This window comes from Gadus macrocephalus, chromosome 12 (genome assembly GCF_031168955.1).
Source record: "Gadus macrocephalus chromosome 12, ASM3116895v1".
In the NCBI taxonomy this organism is placed as follows: domain Eukaryota; kingdom Metazoa; phylum Chordata; class Actinopteri; order Gadiformes; family Gadidae; genus Gadus; species Gadus macrocephalus.
The window spans coordinates 21,524,840-21,547,499 of NC_082393.1; the positions used below are offsets into that span (position 1 = coordinate 21,524,840).

A 22,660-nucleotide genomic window follows, 5' to 3' on the forward strand; every position below is an offset into this window, starting at 1 on the left:
CCAGAGTTGGAGATCAGTAACGACTGAAAAGATGAACGGAAATATTCAGAGGAATTACATAATCTGTATTGTGCTTCTTTTATATTAAATTTCCATATCATTCTCCATTTTCCACGTTTGTGCAATTATTTTCGGTGTTTCATCTATGTAGTTGAATTACCTGGCGATCGTGTGGCAGTGCACAAAAGCTATTATAAGTGCGATGCCATTCGAGCACACCGTGATGCAACAGGAAAAATACTGCAAAACCACGCATGAGCACCAGGAGGACAGGGCTTTATAGGTCCCTGGGCTAGACAGTGAAGGGTGCTTAGGGTGAACGAAGCTATTTTATTCGATGAAAATCTCCGCCTCGTGCATGGGCTATTTAAACTCCTTTAAGAGCAGTCGCACAAGCACATAGACAACACGACATGACGACAATGTGGAAGCGTTGGTATTCCTTCCGAATCAATTTCAATAATGTAGGTACAGAATTTCCATTTCAGATGCACATTTCTAACCTTAAAAGTTATTGTAATTATCGATAAGCGCAAAGAAAAAAAGGGAACGTAGGTAGTACTTCTTTTGTTGTACTATTGATGTTGCTGCACGATTCAGCCAAGAGGCGTATATTGGCTTTACCAGCTCTGGGCTTTACTATTGGTTACTCATTCCGGAAGAAACGTCGATTGGTCAAAAACGGTGGCTCCGCCTTGTTGGCGGGAACGTTCATGCAGTGCCGGCCGGTGTGACGGTGTCCAGAATGTAAACAAATGGCCTTAACGCAAACTTGAGTACAATAAATCAGTATATGTACAATATGAGCAAGTTGCGTTCCGCTATGCAGAAAGGAAAGAGATCCACGCTTACAATGGCAGAAACTACGAAAACACCCCGAAAGAGGACTAAGGAAGCTGTAAAAAAAGGTACTCTAATCATGTTACGTCTTCTTATTGAAGAGATTGTGGGCGTTGTGAGCTGTCGTATAACTACGGTTATATGAACGGTGTCCTCCAGGCAGAATTAGATAAAATACTATAGAGTTGTATACTCAAGGAGTGTTGCCGATACAGTTATAGCATATTTACAAAGGTGTCAGGTTTGTTAACGTTACCTCGTGCATTGGAGCATAACATGTCTTTACCTTCCAATGTTGTGCATGGACAGAAAATGCTCTCATTAGTTTTCAGTGTCATGTAGACGCATGCTCTTTCTTTGCAGAAGAAGAACCCACCAATCCCTGCCCTCAGGCCACATACCACACTTTTCATGAACCAGCCTCTGTGCTGCAGATACAGAAGAAGCTCCTCAACTGGTATGACAAGGAAAAGAGAGAGCTTCCATGGAGGACAGTGGTAAAAATGACATTCATTTTACACCGTAATATACAAATATCTGCAGAAAATCTGCAAGACTGTTGATGATATCTAAATGTTTTGTTATAACAGGCCTTAAAAGAGCCAGACGTCAACATCAGAACATATGCAGGTATAATGCCCCTCTCCCATCCTAGGCCATGTGGACAATATATTTATCCAAATCATTTCATAATCTTTTTAGATTCCCCAGGACTATTTGACACCAGTTTCTTTGGCTTACAGTTTGGGTCTCAGAGATCATGCTGCAGCAGACCCAGGTGGCCACTGTGATAGAATATTACAACAGATGGATGAAGGTACCCAACACTAACCTCAATCTCACAATCATTACCTCCTTTGGGGAGCATATTCAACACATGACATCATCCTTTGAATAATGATATTGTGAATTCTTTACATTGAACCTCAAGAGGTGGCCGACGGTGCAGGATCTGGCAGCTGCTTCACTTGAGGTGATCCCCAGAGTAAAATTCACTGCAGATGCGCCAATACATCAAAATTGCAATTGTTTAAAATCAATTCTCCACCTCCTTGTTAAACAGGAAGTCAACAAAATGTGGGCGGGGCTTGGCTACTACTCCCGAGGAAGGAGACTGCACGAAGGAGCTCAGAAGGTGTGTTATGCGTCTGTGCTTACACTTTAATTAAATGGCATGCATTTAAATTACTTCAGTGTACTATAACTTCTATATACTCTGCATTCTCTTTATTCAAATTACTGACTCAAAATATACAAGGATTAAAATTATCACAACAAGGCAGTGACACACATCTTTTTGTAGCATATCTCTAGCAAAAAATAATATCACATTATATCATATATCACATTCTATCATTACTAAAGCGTCTTATTAAGACGCATATTACTAAGTGTCCTAGACAGTAACAGGGAAGGTCAGGGCAGGTACTACAGGAACACTGAACACTGAACAGTGAATAGACGTACCTCATGCGGGAGATTTGGTGGTCATTAGAGTTTGTGTCTAAGGTGGTGACAGAGATGGAGGGCCAGATGCCAAGGACGGTTGACAGCCTTCTGAAACAGCTGCCTGGGGTCGGACGCTACACTGCTGGGGCGATCGGGTCTATTGCACTCGGAGAGGTCAGAGGTTACCCACCGTATACACACACCTGAACAAACACATAAATACACTTACACACACATAATACCACTTAAAATGACTCATATACCCATTCATTCATTTCAGAGACGTGTTATTGCTGAGGACCATGCCTTAATCTATATAAATTCCATTCATTGACATTATTAAAGATTCCTTCTGTATTTTAAGGTTCATGACCTTTAATTCTAACGACTAATATGTCTGATTTAATTTGGAACTAGCGTTCCATACTAAAAGCATCGGACAGAGTAAACCAGCGGCTTCATCTTCGTCTAAGATAACAAGGGACACGTTGTCCATCACCTGTGATCACTGATTGGCTGCCCTGCTGGGTGTCTCAGGTGTCTGGAGTGGTGGATGGCAACGTGATCCGTGTCCTGTGCCGCCTGAGGGCTATAGGGGCTGACAGCACCAGCTCTGCCGTGACAGAGGCCCTATGGTGAGGGAGTCGTACAAACCATGCATGGTCCTTTTTCAGAGAAGAAGTTCAAGTTAAAATAAGTATGGAGCTCCAAAACTCGATCAGAGCTTTTATTTATGTCTGTTGTTAAACCGTTTTGCAATTATTTTAATTTACTTTGTTATCGTGAAAAAAAGCAATACAAATGCAACGTATTGCTATCGTTTTTTGTTTTTTAAATGACATAAGTCTCAATGCTTATTCTGTCACTTTACAATGGTGGTCCTCTTTAGGACCATGGCTAATACCGTGGTGGACCCAGAGAGACCTGGGGAATTCAACCAAGCCATGATGGAGCTGGGGGCCAGAGTCTGCACCCCTAAAGCAGCTCTCTGTGGCCAGTGTCCTCTAAAGACCCACTGCCACTCCTACCGCAAGGTGCTGATCCCTTCGCCTGACTTCGGTTGATCTCAATGAGGCAGTGTAGTTGTGGTAGTATCAGCTTATAAATTGATCAATGGTGAAAGTGAACTGGAACGAGGCTAGGTCAAGCCGTCGTTAGCCAGATCGTTGTTGTTGGTGAAGACCAGGTCTGTAGGTCAACTTCACAGATCTAATGAACATCTAACTATGTCCAGGTTCATGTCAAGCAGGAGGCAAACTCCAAGAAGCTCCTGGGGAAAGTGGGCAAGAGCCCGTCTGCACAGGGTGATATAGAAGACTGCCGTGAGTACCCTGGTTCCTCCTCCTCTCACTCTCCTGTCAGCCTTTTATCATTCATTAGGTGTTATCATTTGGGCAGACGCTGCAATACTTGCGTTTTATGTTAATGTGTACCTGAATGTTTCCATATTTCTTTGTTTTTTATAAATTCTATATTTATAAACTTACTCTTATTTGACTCATTCTTAAATGTAATTAGTTCCCAGGTGTTCATATATTATGGGTTTTTTATTTATTGGTATTTATGTCTTGGTGTCTATGGCTGCTGTAACACTTGAATTTGGCTGCCTCCTGGGATTGATGGTGTTCTTCTACTGAACCTCACCGGCCACCTCCCTCCCCCGTGCAGCCACGCCTGCATCCTGCACCTTGTGCCCCACGGAGCCCTGGTTGGATGACCTGGGGGTCCACAACTTCCCGAGGAAGCCTGCCAAGAAGGCCCCACGCGTCGAACGAACCCTCACCTGTGTGGCACGCCGACCCAGCGAAGACGGAGAGGACGAGTATCTGCTCACCCAGAGACCAAACAAAGGTTTGCCCCTAAAATATACAAGGTTTATTACAAGGGTTTTTTGATTTTGGGGTCATGGGGCGGGTTTAAAACATCCAAAACATCTGCAATAACATATTACTAAATTATTATCCCATAAAACTATTCATTTTAAAGCCCTCTGCGTTGTGAGAGACTAACAGAAACCTCTCTCTCTGGGTTACAATGTTCTTCTCTGGATGTGGTGCACCCACAGGTCTGCTGGCCGGGATGTGGGAGTTCCCCAGTTTGTTACTGGACGAGGAGAATTCAAAAGTCAAGCAGAAGGGAGCCCTGTGTGCAGAGGTTGGAAGAATCTTGGGAGTCGAGGTCAACAAGGACCGTTTGTCTTATGTTGGGGAGGTGAGTGCCATCCAGTCCCCACGCTTACACATTCCATCATTAACGACTGAACTGAATTTAAGATTTTTTATTTCTTCTTGTCTCCTGTTTTCGGCAGGTGGTTCATATATTCTCTCACATTCACCAGACGTACATTGTGTACAGTGTTTCTGTTGAGGACGAACACGCTACTGAAGAAACACAAAGTGAAAAACTTCAGTGGCTAACCAGGCCTGCTCTGCTTGAGGCAGCTGTCTCCACAGGACTGAAAAAGGTATGTCTCCACCACTGTTATATTTCATATCGGAGTACACGGATAACTTTTTTGTTGGAAAGTATTGAGTTACTTTTACCATTCAAGTCATCAGAAATTTAGTTCTGACGCAAACACATTGTTTGTTCCTTTCCTACTTCCTTGCGGGTAGCTGCGTACTGCGCATTTGTTGCTCGGCTATCGAGATGCCATTTACAATGCAGTAGGGTAGGCCTGACATTGATACGCTACGCTACTACGCTACGTATCTCATGTCATTAGGCAGATATCACCATCCTACCTGCTGGCTCCATATAGACAGAACAAATACATATAAGTAAATAGATATTTGGTCAAAATGTACATCTTGGATTTATAAAACACAAATATAATGTACAAATCATTGCACACTTATAGATGGAAGTCATCTTGTAATATAAAAAGTAACGTTACCCAACCCTAGACTCCAATGTATTTGAATAGCATTGTATTTGTATGACACTGTGTCATTGGATACTTGTGTCAACTCTTGCAGATCCTAAAGCTGTATGAAACTATGGGTGAACTTAGTCATGAGGTGCTAACTTTAAAGGTAAGTTATTTCTGATTGATATTAGTTTGTAACTCAGTTGCTTGGTGAGGTAATGTAACAAGCTATGTAACTATGTAACAAATCAATGTACATTTTACTAATGTATAATCTGGTCAATTCTTACACACTTGTATACGTTTTAAAGCATGTGTTTGTATTGTCAGGACGGCAAGAGGAAGAAGGTTGCGAAAAACAGCAAGTTGTCAGCAAGTAAAAAAACCAAACCCAACCCAGCCAATGGAACCAGGCAGCTGTCACTCAACTCCTTCTTCAAGACCACAGAGGAAACATGAAACGCTGTTTCACAGAGACGTTCAGATATCAGCCGAGAGTACTATGTGCATTTGGAGCATAGCCATTTGCCATCCCCTCATTGACAGGGAAACATATTTTAAGCACAGTTTGGACAGGTTTGATCCAACAAAATAAATACTTTTTATTAGACATTACAGTATTTCTTGAATGTTTTGCAATTTTGCACATTATGGACGAAGTACTTGGCAGAGATGGCAAAGATTACCATGTGGATTGCAACGGCTTCAGGATGCTTGCTCCCAATGAAACGCGCTTAGCGGCCATGGTTGGGCTGTCTGCATGACAGTCGGGTCAGGATGGAGGGGGCTGCATGCTATAAGTGAGAACCTTAACCCTCTCTTGTACGCAGCCAACAACACCCATAGCCCCCCAGGCATTGTTGCTAACTTGCCTCTCGTCAAGTAATTTCTCACATAGTGGCAGCTCTTCAACGTCACGTGGTTTGAGTTTAAAGCACGGAAGAACTTGACCCTTAAGAACTCTAACTTATTTAGTCACCGAGACAAAATGGCATTGATTACTATGTTCAAGATCATTTGAGAAATACCCATGTTTAAAAGCAAAACAAATGCTTTTTGTTCACTGGGCCTTTAAATGTTAAATTGTATTTAACAACAATGGTGCTATTGTTCAGCTGGTAGTCCTGCATTCCTTTTTAGTTGGATAGAAGATTTTGAGCTGTCAGACATGGATAAGGATTTCCAGCTCATCCATTACCTCTACCTGAAACATGTTAAACATGTTTTGTTAGGGGGGTATCTAATGCCAATAGAGGATGATAGTAGTGTGCTACCCAATGTTGCCAGAGGGGTTGTCTAGTTCTATGAATGGGGAATATAACAGCAATGTGCAGGACACAACGAAGTTCATTGCATGTAATTATTTAATATTATCAACACATTAAAACCACAGAGACTTTAATGGCACTAGACTACTGCCACTTGCCATGGTACCTACATCCAATCATGACGTTAATAAGCAATCATTACATCACAGGGAAAGAATGTTGTAAAAACAAACCGGCTCTCGGATAAAATGAGATGGTAGCTCATCAGACAACCTTCAAGGAAGAAGTTTGGCTTGTATTGAATGAGCCGAAGACTCTGTTTCATCCCTATATGTAGGGGTAGCCCAACCTGACCCACACTTCCAATCTAATCATGGCTGGCATGACATTTCCCATATTTTTTACACTTTTGCATACAAAAGTGGGGCATTGCTTCATTATTAACAATTGTTGAATTCTTAAACTCCTGTGTTCCTGCATGTTGACATGTAACACACTCAGTAGATGCAATGGCTAGGCAAGGCAAGGCAACTTTATTTATATAGCACTTTTCATACACAAGGCAGACTCAAAGTGCTTCACATATAAACATTGTCACACAATAAAATAAAATAATAGATAAGTAAAACAAAACATTTGCAAAGAAATGGGTAAAATAGAAAGTTTAGAAGGCATTTTAGTATTAAAATAGAAAATAAAGGCAAAGTTAAAAAAGCAATGTATTTAAGATTTAACAGAAAGCTAAAGCAAACATAAAAGTCTTCAGTCTTGTTTTAAAGGTGCTCAGAGTTGGGGCAAGTCTTAAATCCTCTGGGAGTTTATTCCAGCTATTTGTTGCATAGTAACTAAATCCTGCTTTCCCGGCTAGATAAAGCCAGAAAATCAATTTGTTTTTCTAGGTGCACATGCACTGGACAGACTCTGGGTGAACAGAGTTTGCATGAATGCAAGTTGTTCTTAAAGGGGTGATATTATGCCACCAGGTATGAGTGTGACGGGCAGACGAGCAGCATGTCATCAAGACTTCTTTCGAATGAAGCACACTGGCTCTTGCTGTGGAGGTCTGGCTAGACCCTTTTCAGACCAGGCCCTGCGAGGTGGATGGAAGATCCTTCCAGGTGAAAGTTATCTGGAGAGGGGTCTGTTCGCGATAACGAGAACAATAACTGCATAACGTAGTTGCTCAGAAGCTCCTCCAGAATTTTGGGGAATTACAAAAGTTCTGGTGATCAGTAGTAGGTGTCCCCCTTGTGATCTGAGCAGGGTAGGAAGAAAAATGGGTCTCGTTATTAGACCAGGTATCACAGGCATCTGAATGGGGGGGGGGGGGGGGGGGGGGTGGAAAAGAGCATTTAACATGTTCTTTTCACTAGGCACCCTAAGAGCTCATTCGCACTGGATCAACCAGTCCTTTAAGTATGTTTAAGCCGCAGAGGTATGGACCAAATGCAGTTGCGATTGATGCCAGCGCTCTCCTTTCCAGAACTGTCAACCCTGCCATGCATAAGTGGTTCAAGTTCACAACATGACGTCACACAAATCGAGCCATGAAGTGCCTTACCAACATTGACACAAACCGTCTGAATAAGTCTCCTTTGCTCACAAAGTTTTCTGTCTAAGTAAGCGCACAGAGTGTGACCTAATGATGCTATGCATACATTTTTTATAGTATACACACCGACAGTGCTCAAGTAACTAACATTTTTCTGCTGGTGGCATTGGTGCAACTATCTTTTTAATTTGGCGGCACCCTATAACATTTCCTCGCACTCCTTTATTAGACATCTGTGATCATTAATTTGAAAGGATTCACTCACTTTAAATAAGTTGTCAAATGTTTTATTGCGTAGGGTGTCTTTTTCTAGTTTTATCGCCATCTCTTTTCTCATGAACCTTCATGCTTCTCCTCCTATATGAAATACCTTCTAATAATAACATTAATTAAATAAAGGTTATACAATTAAATGTATTAGACAACCATTCCAAACCCCTTCTCACACGATGCGTCAAAATCTTTTTTGGGGGGAAAATATGCCTGCCAATTGGCCTTGCCCCTTTTCGAGTGACAAGGTTAGGGCAATTCAAAAGCCTTGGGCCTTGTTGATTATTGATATGCAAATACAATTAGTTTTTGTAGCTAAACTAACTAAAAAGAAAACACATTCAACAAATCAGCTGAAGTTCTTCACTTGACATGGACAATAATGAATGAAATTTTGAAAATAAGTACCACTTGGATTGGCATGGATGCATTATAAAAACACGTCCACTTAAGCATCCTGAAGCAGGTAAAGCAGAATTCATAATCATTATTTTCACGATATATATTTCGCTGTTACAATTATGCAGCTGTCTTCACTGAGTAGAGTAGCTAAGTAAATAACTTTGTCCACATCATATAATGGGCTCAGGTAGAGAGGGTTGTGACCGGAAGGTTGCTAGTTTGTTCGCTGACTAAGCGTCGAGGTGTCCCTGAGCAAGACGCTTAACCCTACCTGCTCTCAACGAGCTGGCTGTCCCTTTGACCCCGATGTCGGTATGTGAAGTGTGTATGAAGTCAATTTGGCTGCTTAATACCCGAAATGTAAATTAAATGTAAATAAGAATTAGGATAATTATTAGTATGAAGAGCACAAACCCTTTGAATAATATGATGCATCAAACAACGACACGCTTTATACACGTCATTATGGCACTGAATGTGTTTTGTATGGGATATAATTTATACTACAACAACTGAATAAATAAGATAACAGCATGCCTCATTGAAACATAGTTTTACACTGCTGGTGGGTGCGGCAGTAATCCCAGATATATACGGAGGAGTGGAGCTTGAATGGCCCCGCCGAATAGGCATCAGCGCCCAATCACATCGCACAGGGTGCAGCCGGGTTGTCTTCTCTTGCATAACTGGTATGTCTTCTTTCCTTTCAGGGCGACTACAGAGTTTACTATTTCATGACTTTAATAGACTATCGGATTTCTATGAAGCTAAATAAGTCATTTGTTAAAGCAACAGCTTTTCGGACCGGTGGAGATCCAAAGTCGCTTGACTTTCAGTGTTTATGAACTGAACTTGAGTAGAAGGATTTTTTCTTTTTCAAGGTAGGCTATCTGTGACCATGTTTTAAAGATAATTAAGAATACTTTAAAAAAAAGCACACCGCTGGAGCTGAAATTAATCTATTTTAGATGGATAGCACTTGGCAACGCGTCCAGTCCATGTACCGGTGGACCCTGGAGAATGGAGGTAGGCCTATGAGCTTAAACTATTAAATGGATTGTTTTTATACTGGCATACATTTATTGCGGTGCCACTTTGTAAATTAGAGTTGGAACGACCTGCTGCGTGGACATGTTTCAACCTGAAACTCAATCAGCAGGTGGAGACATTGGTCCTCACCCCGCTCCCAAATTACATAGTATTCCATTATATTTCAGATGAGAGAACGGACCCATGGCTGCTGGTGTACTCTCCGATCCCAATAGTAGTCATTATACTGGTCTACCTCTGTGTGGTCTGGACCGGACCCCGATTGATGAAACACAGGGAACCCGTTGATCTGAAAGGAGTTCTCCTCCTTTACAATTTTGCCATGGTCTGCCTGTCTGGGTATATGTTCCAAAAGGTTTGTTTGCTGTTTTGGTGTCTTGCACTTTCATCAACAGAGTTGTCATGTTCCTTATATCAATCTCTTTTCTGAGTACTGTTGAACACCCTTTGTATTTTTTTTCACCAATAACTTGACTGTTTACAGTTCGTGGTCTTATCCAGGTTGTCCAATTACAGCCTCCTCTGTCAGCCGGTAGACTACAGCAACAGCCCACTGGCAATGAAGGTAGGAAATGTCAAAGTAGAACTGAAAGTTTTGGTTTAATTTGGTACCATTTAGAAGTTGTCAGTTTGACGTGAGCTTGTTTCAGCTCATACACTATGTGATAAAAGTTTGAGTTTGGCTGACAGTTCTTGGAAGGAGGTGTGTGTGTGTGTGTGTGTGTGTGTGTGTGTGTGTGTGTGTGTGTGTGTGTGTGTGTGTGTGTGTGTGTGTGTGTGTGTGTGTGTGTGTGTGTGTGTGTGTGTGGGGGTTGTGTATGAGTGTACAATTAGTGTCAGAGAAACTTAAAAGACTTGGCTTTTTGGCTTTTGGTTGGTTTAGACCCCAGGCTTATTGTTAACATCGTCTATGCCGAGATGTACACGTGTGGATTTTTGTTCAAATCACCTCCTCTTGCGTTGTACGAGGGTTTCGAAATTGGCACATGTCCTGCCAATGAAATCCATCCTACTCCAAACAGCAGGTCCTGTTTCTGTATCTTGGTTTTCTCCAGCACAAGTTAGCGCACAGAAGCAGCTCGGCTAGGCAGCTTTCTCAAATTGTGCCCAAAAACGAACAAATTTATACGTTTGACTGTTTTTATCTGCGACTGTGCATGCTCACGGACTGAACAAAAAGGTGCTTCGTTTAGTATCATTCTGAATTCTGAGTGCAGAGCAGCACTTCACTAAGTGACGAGGGAAACTGTCAGAGGCAGTGTTTTTTGTAGCCTTAAGCTTTGACCCTTAAGCATTCACTTCTAAATCATTAGGTGTGCAGTTCATAGATGTGTGGATAACGTAGAACAAGACTCAACTGAAAACAAATTTCCCAACCAGGCTGACCATTTGAAAAGGGTCGGTAGGAATACACAAGTTCACACCGGGTCATTTAACTGAGTTGGCTGCGCACATGCGATTTAAGCACTTGCAATATGATGTTTTTTTTTGTCTGTTTCTTCAGATGGCCAATGTGTGTTGGTGGTTTTTCTTCTCCAAGGTCATAGAACTCAGTGACACGGTAAAAAAAACAACAACGATTCTTATATAGATTGAATTGAGTTCACCCATTCTTTCCAAAATGTTGGGTCTTACCATTATCCATTGCTCCCTGTCCAGGTCTTCTTCATCCTGAGGAAGAAGAACAACCAGCTGACCTTCCTCCACGTCTTTCACCATACCACCATGATCGTCAACTGTTGGGCCGGTGTGAAGTATGTCCCGGGTGGACAATGTAAGTGGACAGACATCTTAAAGTCCCAGTAAACTCACAAAACCCTGTCCCGACCTTGTCACCAACCAGTATAAACACAGAATTACCTCTACATGAAGACCTGTGCACTATTCGTGTACATATTAACTACTCTACACAGTCCAGCATTCATATTCATAATGGGTGTTCGTAACAAGTTACAACTGAATACACTCCCACAACGATAAAGTATATTTCCATCCATTCATCCAACCAACCTTTCTCCCTTTTCTTGCAGCGTTCTTCATTGGCTTGCTCAACAGCTTCGTCCACATGATCATGTACTCTTACTACGGCCTGGCCGGGCTTGGGCCCCACATGCAGAAATTTCTCTGGTGGAAGCGCTACCTCACCACCCTGCAGCTGGTAAGCCCAGCACCTCAGGGTCCACTGGGAACGATGGGGTGGTTTGTGTGTGTGTGTGTGTGTGTGGGCTTGGCAATAGTACCTACTCAAACTTTGAATAGTCAAAAGTAATCAAAACCATTCAAATGCTTCCACAACTAAGTTTCTAAAACACATATTGATAGAATACAGTATATGCAATGCATAAGATAACTTGTTTGTATTATATAGTTATTAGTATCTGCCACAGTTTAATGGATGACAAAATTAGGACAAATCTGTAATTGTTGCTCTTTGCCTTTGCTCCTGTCGTTTTGCAGGTTCAGTTTGTCGTTGTGACGACACACACAACGTATAACCTGTTCACTGAGTGTAACTTCCCGGACTTCATGAATGTTGTTGTCTTCGGCTATTGTTCAACCCTTATCGTCCTATTCTCCAATTTTTACTACAAAAACTATCTCAGCGAAAAGGAAAAAAGGAAGTAACACACCATCTCAGATTACATTTTGTTGTTATTTTTGTTGGTCAATGTGAAATATTCTATCAATCGAACGTTTACAGCTTCTTGACTTTAATGCATCGAAGAATTCGGGTTAGCCTATGTTGGCATTATTGCGCTATATCTAGGGCTGCATTTAGTCGATTGATAGAAACTAATTTTGATAATGTATTTATTGCTTAACTCATTTATTAAGAACTGATAACAAACGTGTGCAGCTTAATGTTGCAGTTGAATTCAAATATGTTGTTCATGGATAATGATAAAAAAATAATATATATAAAAAAAAAGAGAATATATAAAAATAATAGTTGTTCTAGGCTGCTAGTCAGATAAAGCATCCACATTTATCACTTTGGACTCATCCCCTCCCACTTTGGTGACTTGTGGTTGCATTTGCTATTGACATTTTATAGAATGTATATAAATGATTTTAGTTCATTGTAAATTATTTAAGAGGCTATGAAAATAATCGTTAGTTGCAGTCCTAGTTATGTCCACTAGAGAGCAGAATCTGTCCATCCTAAAGTTGGGCCTCCGAGAACCTAACTGCTGTGAAAGTCAAATGTATTACATGTTGGGATCATGCAACAGTTTTATACAACCAATAAATAATGTAAACGCTTTGAGACATGTCCATATAAATATTTTGCCCACAATGTGTCAGTTAATGAAATATCATTGATTTTATATCGGGGAGAATATACATCGGGGAGAATATATATTAGGAAATATCTGTCACATCTAATGTAATATCACATTAGCACGAAACAGTTCCACCAACATTGACCAGATAAAGAATGCAAGCCTGACGATCACAGCAGGTCAAAAGCTTGTATATGTGCTTACGTAGTGTAACATCAAGCAGAAGGGAAACACTTCTGGCTTCTGGGGAAAGTGACTCGAGGACAATGTGCTTGTGGTGCTGGAGTGTCCGGGTAATCCGGTCCAAACGTGAAGGAGCTCTATTTGGCATTGGGAATACAACTGAAAGCCCTACTGCCCTCCCCTTTACCTGGAAAACATAAGGACATTTAAAGTCACGATGTGTAACTTTTTAACTAGCTTGTGGTTTAAAATACCCGGGCATCTGTTAGGAACGCTGAACATTTGTGATTGAATTCATGTTATCTTGTTTAGAAGATTCGTACACTCTCAAAACCCCTCCCACTCACGGTGCCCAGCTAGCCAAGCTACATTATTCCGCGTCACGCAGCTGCACAGCCAATCAGAGTGGACAGAACAATACTGCTATGAGCGGTTGTATCTAACACATTTGACCCAATATGCACGACCGATTTAACTGTTGACCATTGTATGGTCCATTTGAGTGTCTTGAAATGGTAGCCTATATGTTATTCATATCATGGTAAAGAAAGACTGATTAAGGGGTCTTAAGGGAGATTAAAAGCAGTAAGTTCCGCCTTCCAATGCATCGGGGTTGTCTCAGCTATGCCCTCGTCGATTTGCCTTCAGTGCGACAGCCGGGATTTCATGGATTTAAACGTTTCATAGACTAGGCCCCACTGGAAGATTTACATGACCCATAATCAAACACAGCCCACTATAAACGAACGTAATATCACGGTGGTCGGCAGATAACCCACAGTCCAGTTACTCAGTTGTTAAAGTCCAAAGGTTATCAGGCCAGGTCAAAAAACATAGTCGCTTGACAAACTCTTGAGAATATTGGGTTTGCTTCTTCTCGTTCAAGGTAGGCTGTGAATGAACGCATTTATGGATTGTCTAAATATACAACATTGGGCTGGTGGAGTTATATGTTTTTATCCACTTTTAGATGGACAATGCTTTGAAGCGCGTCATGTCCATGTACAAGTGGACACTGGAGAACGGAGGTAGGCATGCGTTTTTGTCGAGATTTAAAGATGTATACTTAAATCTTAAATATCATACTTTAAGGAGGGGTAAAAAACGTAAATCGTTATAGTTAACGTATCACAACAGTCGTCTTGTGTTCAATGCGTGGGAGGGAGATGGAGACGATGACAAAGGCTGCTCTATGGCTCGGGGCGGGCTGACACCACATGTCCCCACTGTCACGGGGCGTACGGCCGCGGCACATCGTACATTGTATTGTCTAATTACAAGTCTCTCCTCAGTCGACATAGGGTTTCAACCTGCAGCAATTTGAGGACTTTTGTCGTTACCCGATTCCACCACAGTAATTCCTTCCTCACGTCGGATTTCTAACCAGTGGGCCGCGGGCATCAATGGTCTGCGAGGTGGCACGCGAATATATTGACCGAAAATATGGATTCAATATATATGTAGTGTCTATATATTTTGTTGTATACATTTTTTTTAATGGTATTTTTCTTATAAAAAATAAAAGCATAGGCCTTATCATGGTTTGACTTATTGGTATAATTATGTCATGTTCTCAAGTACTATATCAGTAAGTACTGTGGCCGCAGGCAGGTAACCCTTCTCTGATGTTGATGTGGGCCTCGAATGAAAAAGGTTTGTAACCCAGATTATTCCATTGTCTTCCAGATAAGAGGACAGACCCATGGCTGCTGGTGTACTCTCCGGTCCCAGTAATAGTTATCTTCCTGGTCTACCTCTGTGTGCTCTGGGCCGGCCCCCGCCTGATGAAACATAGGGGACCCGTTGACCTGAAAGGAGTTCTTATTGTTTACAATTTTGCCATGGTGTGTTTGTCTGTCTACATGTTCTATGAGGTGAGTAGGCTGGTGTCTGTCTTTGTTCATTGACACATTTTTTTCCACTTCCACATCTTTTTCTTGTGCCTCAAATGTACTTCCTTCCTGACTTCCTTTGTTCTGCCTTAACTTACTTACTTACTTCCTTATAATCCAATCCATGTTTTAATGTTCACAGTTCCTGGTCACATCCAGGTTGTCAAACTACAGCTACCTCTGTCAGCCAGTAGACTACAGCACCAGCCCTCTGGCAATGAGGGTAAGAACTGATCCCAATGTTTAATAATGAAAAAACTAAATGAAGTCATATTTATATACATTGATTTGCCTCATACTTCTCCCACACATTGGGTGAGTGTGGAAAGTGTGGAAAGTATACATTTTCCTACTTTCATACATAAAACAAGCATGCTACATCTTATTATAAATACATCTGTACTCCATTGGCTCCATTCCAACTCTGGACAAACACAATGTCTAAGGGCATGCAAAAAAATGTCACAACATGCAACAGCCCATCTCAAATGCCTCCAAGCAATAACATAGCTCAACAAGTTCATGGAATGAACAAACTCGAATTCTTAGTTGAATTTGAACTATGACCCAGATCAACAAAGTTTCCTTATGAAACATTTTCCTAGAGTCCGAGCAAAAGTGCCAAAATAAATACCCAGAACTGAACAGGCAATTATATGGGTGCAAAAAGTCCATGTGATGCGCGACCAGGTTGAAAATAAAAGTAAAAGTAGATATAGGAATCAATTAAAATATGTGTTTTAATAGGACACTACAAACAAACATTAACCTACTTAACATTATTTTGCAAAATAAAGACAAACCAACACGTTCACCTCTGGAATTAACGTATCATCCCATTATCACACTTTACAAGGATAAATACAATACAAAGCCGTTTGTACAGGAATAACGATGTTGCTGTAGTAGTTTATGGTAACGACAAAGTTTACTGCCACTGACTGGGTTGCCAGCCAAACATGTTTGTAAACTGGAAACCCTCCAATCAGTATGAATTACTACGCAATGCACTAGATATGCAATCATTAATTAACTTCCTGTTTGATGGGTTTTTCTGCGTGTATTTTGACAGTCCTACGTGTTCCTCCATGATTAAAATATTTGTTCTGTTTTTCTTCAGATGGCCAATGTCTGCTGGTGGTTTTTTTTCTCCAAGGTCATAGAACTCAGTGACACGGTAAACATCGTCCAGAACAGACAGACATACAAACAACTCTTCTGTTGATTTAAGTCCCTCATTCACACAAATTCACAATGTGTGTCCCTTCCTGTCCTCTGAACAAGTCCAGGTCTTCTTCATCCTGAGGAAGAAGAACAACCAGCTGACCTTCCTCCACGTCTATCACCACGGCACCATGATCTTCAACTGGTGGGCCGGGGTGAAGTATCTTGCTGGGGGACAGTGTAAGTGGACAGGCCTTGGGAAAGTCCTTTTGACACATGGTCCAGTCATTGGCAAGTCTGAACCCAGAATGACTGGACCTTAGTCCAGAACATCTCTGGAAAAAACGAATACAAAATTAAACAAACCTTAACAAATGATGTTGATTTTTTGGTATCCCATTCCTTTAGTCACAAGATGGCCAGCATTCAAATTCATATCAGATATTCTTGAAAGCAAATGCACTCAAAATCTCTTAAGAAACCTATTTAATTTAAACAGCATATTTTCATCATCGTCATTTTCTCGTCAAGTATTCTTTTTGTTTTGCAGCATTCTTCATTGGCTTGCTGAACACCTTCGTCCACATCATCATGTACTCTTACTACGGCCTGGCCGGGCTTGGGCCTCACATGCAGAAGTACCTCTGGTGGAAGCGCTACCTCACCACCCTACAGCTGGTGAGCCGTCCCCTCACCTCACCTGGGTCCACTGTAGGGGGCAATAAGTGCAATAAATCCTGGATGCTAATGTCATGGATGCTAAATCCTGGATGCTAAGGGCACCCACAACTCTGATCCAATCATGTCATTTGTTGTTTTAATATGATGCAACTAATAGGATTAAACTTAAATTTAGTTTGATATAGTTAGTCGAGACTATTCTAACATCAACGAAAAAGCTACCGTCAACAAAAAACCCTGGTCAGATAAATGAATCTCAGCAATGTAAAACAGTATCCTGCATGAAAATTGCCCTTGCAATTATGAATGATGGTTTGGCATATGGGTATGTGTTAATGTTCATTGTAGAGCTGTCAGTTAAACGCGTTATTAACGGCGTTAACGCAAACCAAATTTAACGGCGTTAAAAAATTATCACGCGATTAACGCAATTATTATTATTTTTTTCTGTGGCTCAAAACAAAGAAGCAGTAGCCTGACTGCTATGTTCAAATGACATTTGTTCAAAGTAGTCGTTTAATTGCACTACAGGCTCTTTTTTTGTATCGTCCTGTTTTGATCAGTATATGCCAATGTTGTTATCAATAAAAAATCATTTGCACAAGGCGATGCACTTCACCGTGTTAATAAGAGAATTAAAATGAGAAGAATTATGGGACAAAAAAATCAAGGGATATTTAGCATAGAAAAAGAATTTGCGATTAATCGTGAGTTAACTATGACATTAATGCGATTAATCACGATTAAATATTTTAATCGCTTGACAGCTCTAGTTCATTGTAATGTTCATTACAATGAACATTAATGTTCATTGTATAATGTTCATTGTTAATCTTTGGCCTTGCTCCTGTCTTTTTGCAGGTGCAGTTTGTGCTTTTGACAACGCACACAGGATATAACCTGTTCGCAGAGTGCAACTTCCCTGACTCCATGAATGTTGTGGTGTTTGGCTATTGTGTCAGCCTCATTTTCCTCTTCAGTAATTTCTACTACCAAAGTTATGTCAGCAAAAAGGTGAAAAAGATTTAACAAACAATCTGTAATTATCTGCCACTATGTTTATTTTTGTTTTGTATGGGAAATATTCTATCATGTCCACGTTAATAATAAATGGAATGATATTCGTTATGTTCGCACTGTGTAAACTGACCACTAGAGGGCATTATTCGTCTACCCAAAAATCGGGCCTGAGCGAATAATCCAACACCACCGTCAAAAGTAAAATCATTAATTCCTGTGATTAGTGTACACTTTCACACAATTCACAAATATTGCTAATGTTTCGAGATATGGCTTTATTATTATGCTTTCATACAATGTGTCACAGATTTAAATAAAGGGAGACATTTTGCATAATTATACATTTATTAATTAATTCATTGGGAAATGACAAACATTCAAAACATTTTAAACAAACTGTACATTTTGTACACATGATAAAATAGATTGGGTTTAAGGTTTAATGCAACATATAATTGATTAACCCATATTCTCCTCCAGACATTACATTACATATCCAGATAACTAAACAAAACAAATTTAACGGCAAACCACTTATTTTACACTGATAAAACAACACAGCAAAAATATAGATTTCTTTCTACACATCAGCCTTGAAATGATTGAACGATATTGAGCGAGAAAGGGAGGGAGTGGATGTCGTTAAATCCGTCCCTATTTTTTCTCATTGTGTTGCAACTCGATACATAAAGCAAAAAGAGGAAAATGCTACATGACAATAGAGCTTTGGACCGCCAATACTTATAAACATCATTGAGATAACAGTCCATTGCAAACAGGAACAATCAACATGAACTGGATTACTCATCACATAATATCGGAACATTTCATAAAAAAACATTTGATCTAATCTAGTGAAAGCACCAGATCGAGATTGTTTGCATGGAGGCAATTTAGTGTCACGGCATTGATGTTATTGTCTCAAACCCGGCTAGAACGTTTGTACGCTATACCGAAAAAGGCCAAAGCAAAAGGCTTTTGGGAGCAACCCATTGACTCATGTTTGGAAGGGAACAAAGAAGAGACGACAGGGACTAGTGCATTAAGACAAGTATTGCGTGTTAAGAGGCATCCTGGAGGGAGTGCGGCACTCCGTGCCGGGAGTGCCAGGTCGGCCCCTCTCTCATGTCTCCGTGTACACCGAGGAGGACATGTGGCTTAGGCTCCGGTCGAAGCTGCCCACTTGGAAGAAGATGCTCTCCTCTGGGCTGGAGGAGAACTGGCACCCGGCGGAACCCTGGAGGCCCTGGGTCAGCCCGAAGCCTGGAGGCGAGACGCGAGGATGAGCAACAGAGCGGAGGGGTCGCTCTAGTGAAGAATCCCCAGTAACACTTTACAATAAGAGTACATTGATAAACCATGAATTAGCATTAATGCAGCATTAAGCATCATATATCATTAGCACAGGGGTAAGAGTCAGGGTTAGTGGGTTAGGGTCAACCCTAACCCCCCCCCTAACCCTCAATAATGTGTTCATTAATACCTTAGTTAACATGAACACCATTAATCAATTACTACCAAAGCCATTAATTATATGTTCATTAACTGTTGGTTAATGCTTATAACTGCATTAACCAATGTCAATCGGGGGTCAAATGATGTGCCCTTATTGTAAAGCGTAACAGAATCATCTGCCATTTGATTCGATTATCGTGATACATGTAGTCATCGTAGTCACTCCCTTGCGCAAGCTGTCATGATGGAAAGGGAGCGAGTGCAAAGAGGGGAGGTGTTGTGTGTGGTGGTGTAACACAGTCCCCAGATAGGCATTAGACAGATATTAGATAGAAAGGAGCTACACATGAGGTCGAGATTAGATAGACATGAGGTAGAGATTATATGCACACGAGATATACATAAAATAGACAGGAGTTAAACATAAAATAGAGATCAGATAAACATGAGATAGAGATTAAATAAAGATAAAATAGACATGAGACAAAGATTAGACAGAGATCATATTGACATGTGGTAGGGATTAGATCGACATGAGATAGAGATTAGGCAGAGATTAGATTGACATGAGGTAGAGATTAGATGGACATGGGATAGAGATTAGACCGATTACATTGACCAGAGGGGGAGATTAGATAGACATGGGACAGAGATTAGACAGATTAGATCAACATGAGGTAGAGATCAAATAGACAGGGGGCATCCGTGGCATACTGGTGAAGGAGTTGGACTGGTAACTGGAGGATGGCCAGTTCGAATCCTGAGAAAAATCCACGGATGAGGTGCCCTTGAGCAAGGCATCTGAAACCCCCCTGCTCCCCGGGCGCTGCACCGCGGCAGCCCACTGCTCCGGTAGTGCCGGTGTGCCCCCATGTGTGTGCCCCCATGTGTGTGGACCTCTGTGAGTGTATGTGTTCACCGGCTACCCGGATGGGTCAAAAGCAGAGAATGAATTCCTAGTACCTGTGTACATGGTGAAATTAAATATAAATAAATATAAATAAATAAATGAGATAGAGATAAAACAGATTAGATTGACATGAGGCAGGGATTAGACTGAGAGTTTGGGGCCTCACCTGCAGAGCAACCCGTGGTGGTGTTGCTGGAGGACATGTGAAAGCCATTGGGCTGATGGGAAGGGTAGTTGTGAGAGTCGGCCAGGACGTGGCCGCCGACGACCGCCTGCTCCATCCTGTACGCGTCTCCAAAATGGAAGCAACTCTGGAAGCTGCCCTGGTAGTCTGTGGAGAGGAGAGGAAAGAAGAGGAGAGAGGAGAAGGATAGGAGAGGAGTGTAGAAGGATGAGGAGGAGGAGATGAGAAGGAGAGGGGAAGGAGAAGGAGAGGAAAGGGAGAGGAGAAGGATGTGAGAGGAGTGTAGAAGGATGAGGAGAGGGAGGAGAGGGGGGAGAAGGAGAGGAGAAGAAAAGAGGAGAGGGAGGAGGAGGAGAGGAGGAGGAAAGGCGGTAGGATGAGAGGAAGAGGGGAGAGGAGAGGATAGGAGGAGAGGAGACGAAGAGGAAAGGATAGGAGGAGAGGAGAAGGAGAAAGAGGAGAGGAGGAGGAGAAACAGAAGTCAGATTTGACGGGCTGTTATGCCTGAGCTCCTAAATTGCGTACGTTTTTGTTCCTCGACTCAGCATCCTGTAAAGCCCCTTTGAAAACGGAGTGAGTTTGAAATAAAGACAATGCTTAGGGTTGTGCAAAATCTGCCCAGTCCCTACACCCCGCCGCCCCCACCTCCGTCTTTCTCAGCTTGTACTTAGAAGCGACCGCAGGAGAAGTAACGATAATGTCAAAACCTGCCCTTTTTTCTATTTCTTTTTCCTGGTGGAGCGCCGTTCTTTGCGCAACTCTGCGACCACAGTGTGGTTTGAGGGACCGCCATGCGTAGATCCTCAACAGGGGAAACAGTGTTTAAGTCATTAGGGCCGGCCCAGTGAGTGACGGCGGCAGCTGGGGGGGGGGGGGGGGGGGGGGAGCGGGGGGGAGCGGGCGGACCCGCCGCCAGCCAGCGGAAACGGCCTTCGCCATGAGGTCCATTTTCAAAAAAATGTCATCGTAAAATTGAATCTCGATATCTTGACGCGCTGAACCGAAACCTACATATTCTCAACGTAATCGTCCGTGCAACATGGGTTGGTTGTGACCTGGCGTCGAGAACGGCTTAACCCCGACAACCACACTGCATGTTACAACGACATTGAATCTATTTCGGTGAGTTTCATGATGTCTCCGACCGAACGCAGAATGATGGATGGAGGTCTGTTTCTGAACGCCGGGGCCAACTTATGATTATTACGATCTGATATCACTTGTTACAACGACAAGTTGACACAAGGGGATATAGCTGGGGGGTGGAGGGGGTGGTGGGGGGGGGCTGGTGGAGGCCGGTCTCACCGTCGTTGGCACAGGGTGGGTGGGGGTAGCTGGAGTAGGGTTTGTGCTGGGGGTGGATGCTCTGCTTGTCCAGCGCCGTCGGAGACTGGGTCCCTGTCGCCTTCATTCCTGGGGAGAGTAGGGGACCGGAGAGCCTGGTGGAGGAGAGGGAGAAGAGAGAGAGAGAGAGAGAGAGAGAGAGAGAGGGGGGGGGGGGGGGGGGGAGAGAGAGAGAGAGAGAGAGCGAGAGAGAGAGAGAGAGAGAGAGAGAGAGAGAGAGAGAGAGAGAGAGAGAGAGAGAGGGGGGGGGGGGGGATGAAGAGAGAGAGAAAGAGAGAGAGAGAGAGAGAGAGAGAGAGAGAGAGAGAGAGAGAGAGAGAGAGAGAGAGAGAGAGCGAGAGAGAGAGAGAGAGAGAGAGAGAGAGAGGGGGGGGGGGGGAGATGAAGAGAGAGAAGGAGAGATTAAAAGTTTACGACAATGTCCCCTCACTGAAGTCTCATTATGTCGGGCCGTTGTGTGAATCACTTCCCAACGAGCGCACTCATACTAGACGCCACGCCACCAGAACAAGGCTGTGTGACGAACCCCTTCTTCCCCCAACCCCTTCCAGCCACCAAACACACCAAACCGCATGAACTCCACCCCTCCACCACCATAGAAAGCACAGCAAAGCAGTTCCCCCGATCTCAAACCCGAGCAGAAAACAGTCCATCCCTGTTTCACACGAATCGTGGAAACGTCGGTTCCCCCCCCCTACACACACACACACACACACACACACACACACACACACACACACACACACACACACACACACACACACACACACACACACACACACACACACAGACAGAAAGGCACACACACATACAGGCACACACACGACAGCAGCACGCAAGCAC

At 42.4% G+C, this 22,660-nt stretch overlaps 4 protein-coding genes across 9 annotated transcripts; 3 read left to right on the forward strand and 1 right to left on the reverse strand.

Moving 5' to 3' along the window:
• Positions 1-695: 695 nt before the first annotated feature.
• Positions 696-5,768, forward strand: mutyh (mutY DNA glycosylase). Of its 3 annotated transcripts, none has more exons than XM_060067191.1 (15): positions 696-908; positions 1,204-1,337; positions 1,431-1,470; positions 1,584-1,657; positions 1,772-1,813; positions 1,904-1,975; positions 2,350-2,463; positions 2,827-2,924; positions 3,179-3,323; positions 3,524-3,611; positions 3,958-4,140; positions 4,355-4,500; positions 4,598-4,753; positions 5,268-5,324; positions 5,489-5,768. In XM_060067191.1, exons 1-15 carry the CDS (start codon positions 794-796, stop codon positions 5,615-5,617), a joined length of 1,593 nt encoding a protein of 530 aa, XP_059923174.1. In that variant the 5' UTR covers positions 696-793; the 3' UTR covers positions 5,618-5,768. The 3 variants fall into 3 exon arrangements, with proteins under 3 accessions (XP_059923174.1, XP_059923173.1, XP_059923172.1); XM_060067190.1 differs by having other exon boundaries at positions 708-908; positions 4,628-4,753; XM_060067189.1 differs by having other exon boundaries at positions 709-908; positions 1,207-1,337.
• Positions 5,769-8,918: 3,150 nt separating this feature from the next.
• On the forward strand, positions 8,919-12,965 carry LOC132469862 (elongation of very long chain fatty acids protein 4-like). Of its 4 annotated transcripts, none has more exons than XM_060067974.1 (9): positions 8,919-8,962; positions 9,361-9,531; positions 9,619-9,676; positions 9,868-10,055; positions 10,185-10,265; positions 11,205-11,261; positions 11,360-11,474; positions 11,731-11,858; positions 12,158-12,965. In XM_060067974.1, exons 3-9 carry the CDS (start codon positions 9,619-9,621, stop codon positions 12,323-12,325), a joined length of 795 nt encoding a protein of 264 aa, XP_059923957.1. In that variant the 5' UTR covers positions 8,919-8,962; positions 9,361-9,531; the 3' UTR covers positions 12,326-12,965. The 4 variants fall into 4 exon arrangements, with proteins under 4 accessions (XP_059923957.1, XP_059923955.1, XP_059923958.1 ...); XM_060067972.1 differs by lacking the exon at positions 8,919-8,962 and adding an exon at positions 9,239-9,339 and having other exon boundaries at positions 9,440-9,531; XM_060067975.1 differs by lacking the exon at positions 8,919-8,962 and adding an exon at positions 9,250-9,339 and having other exon boundaries at positions 9,446-9,531; positions 12,158-12,609.
• A 612-nt stretch (positions 12,966-13,577) lies between these two features.
• LOC132469861 (elongation of very long chain fatty acids protein 4-like) lies at positions 13,578-18,030 on the forward strand. The gene is made up of 8 exons (XM_060067971.1): positions 13,578-14,053; positions 14,138-14,195; positions 14,854-15,041; positions 15,202-15,282; positions 16,180-16,236; positions 16,349-16,463; positions 16,774-16,901; positions 17,766-18,030. Exons 2-8 carry the CDS (start codon positions 14,138-14,140, stop codon positions 17,931-17,933), a joined length of 795 nt encoding a protein of 264 aa, XP_059923954.1. The 5' UTR covers positions 13,578-14,053; the 3' UTR covers positions 17,934-18,030.
• Positions 18,031-18,184: 154 nt separating this feature from the next.
• LOC132469867 (zinc finger protein GLIS1-like) lies at positions 18,185-22,636 on the reverse strand. The gene is made up of 3 exons (XM_060067982.1): positions 21,779-22,636; positions 20,456-20,620; positions 18,185-19,187 (listed from the first exon to the last, which is right to left on the reverse strand). The coding sequence occupies exons 1-3, from the start codon at positions 21,882-21,884 to the stop codon at positions 19,048-19,050; spliced, it is 411 nt and encodes a 136-aa protein (XP_059923965.1). The 5' UTR covers positions 21,885-22,636; the 3' UTR covers positions 18,185-19,047.
• Positions 22,637-22,660: the final 24 nt, after the last annotated feature.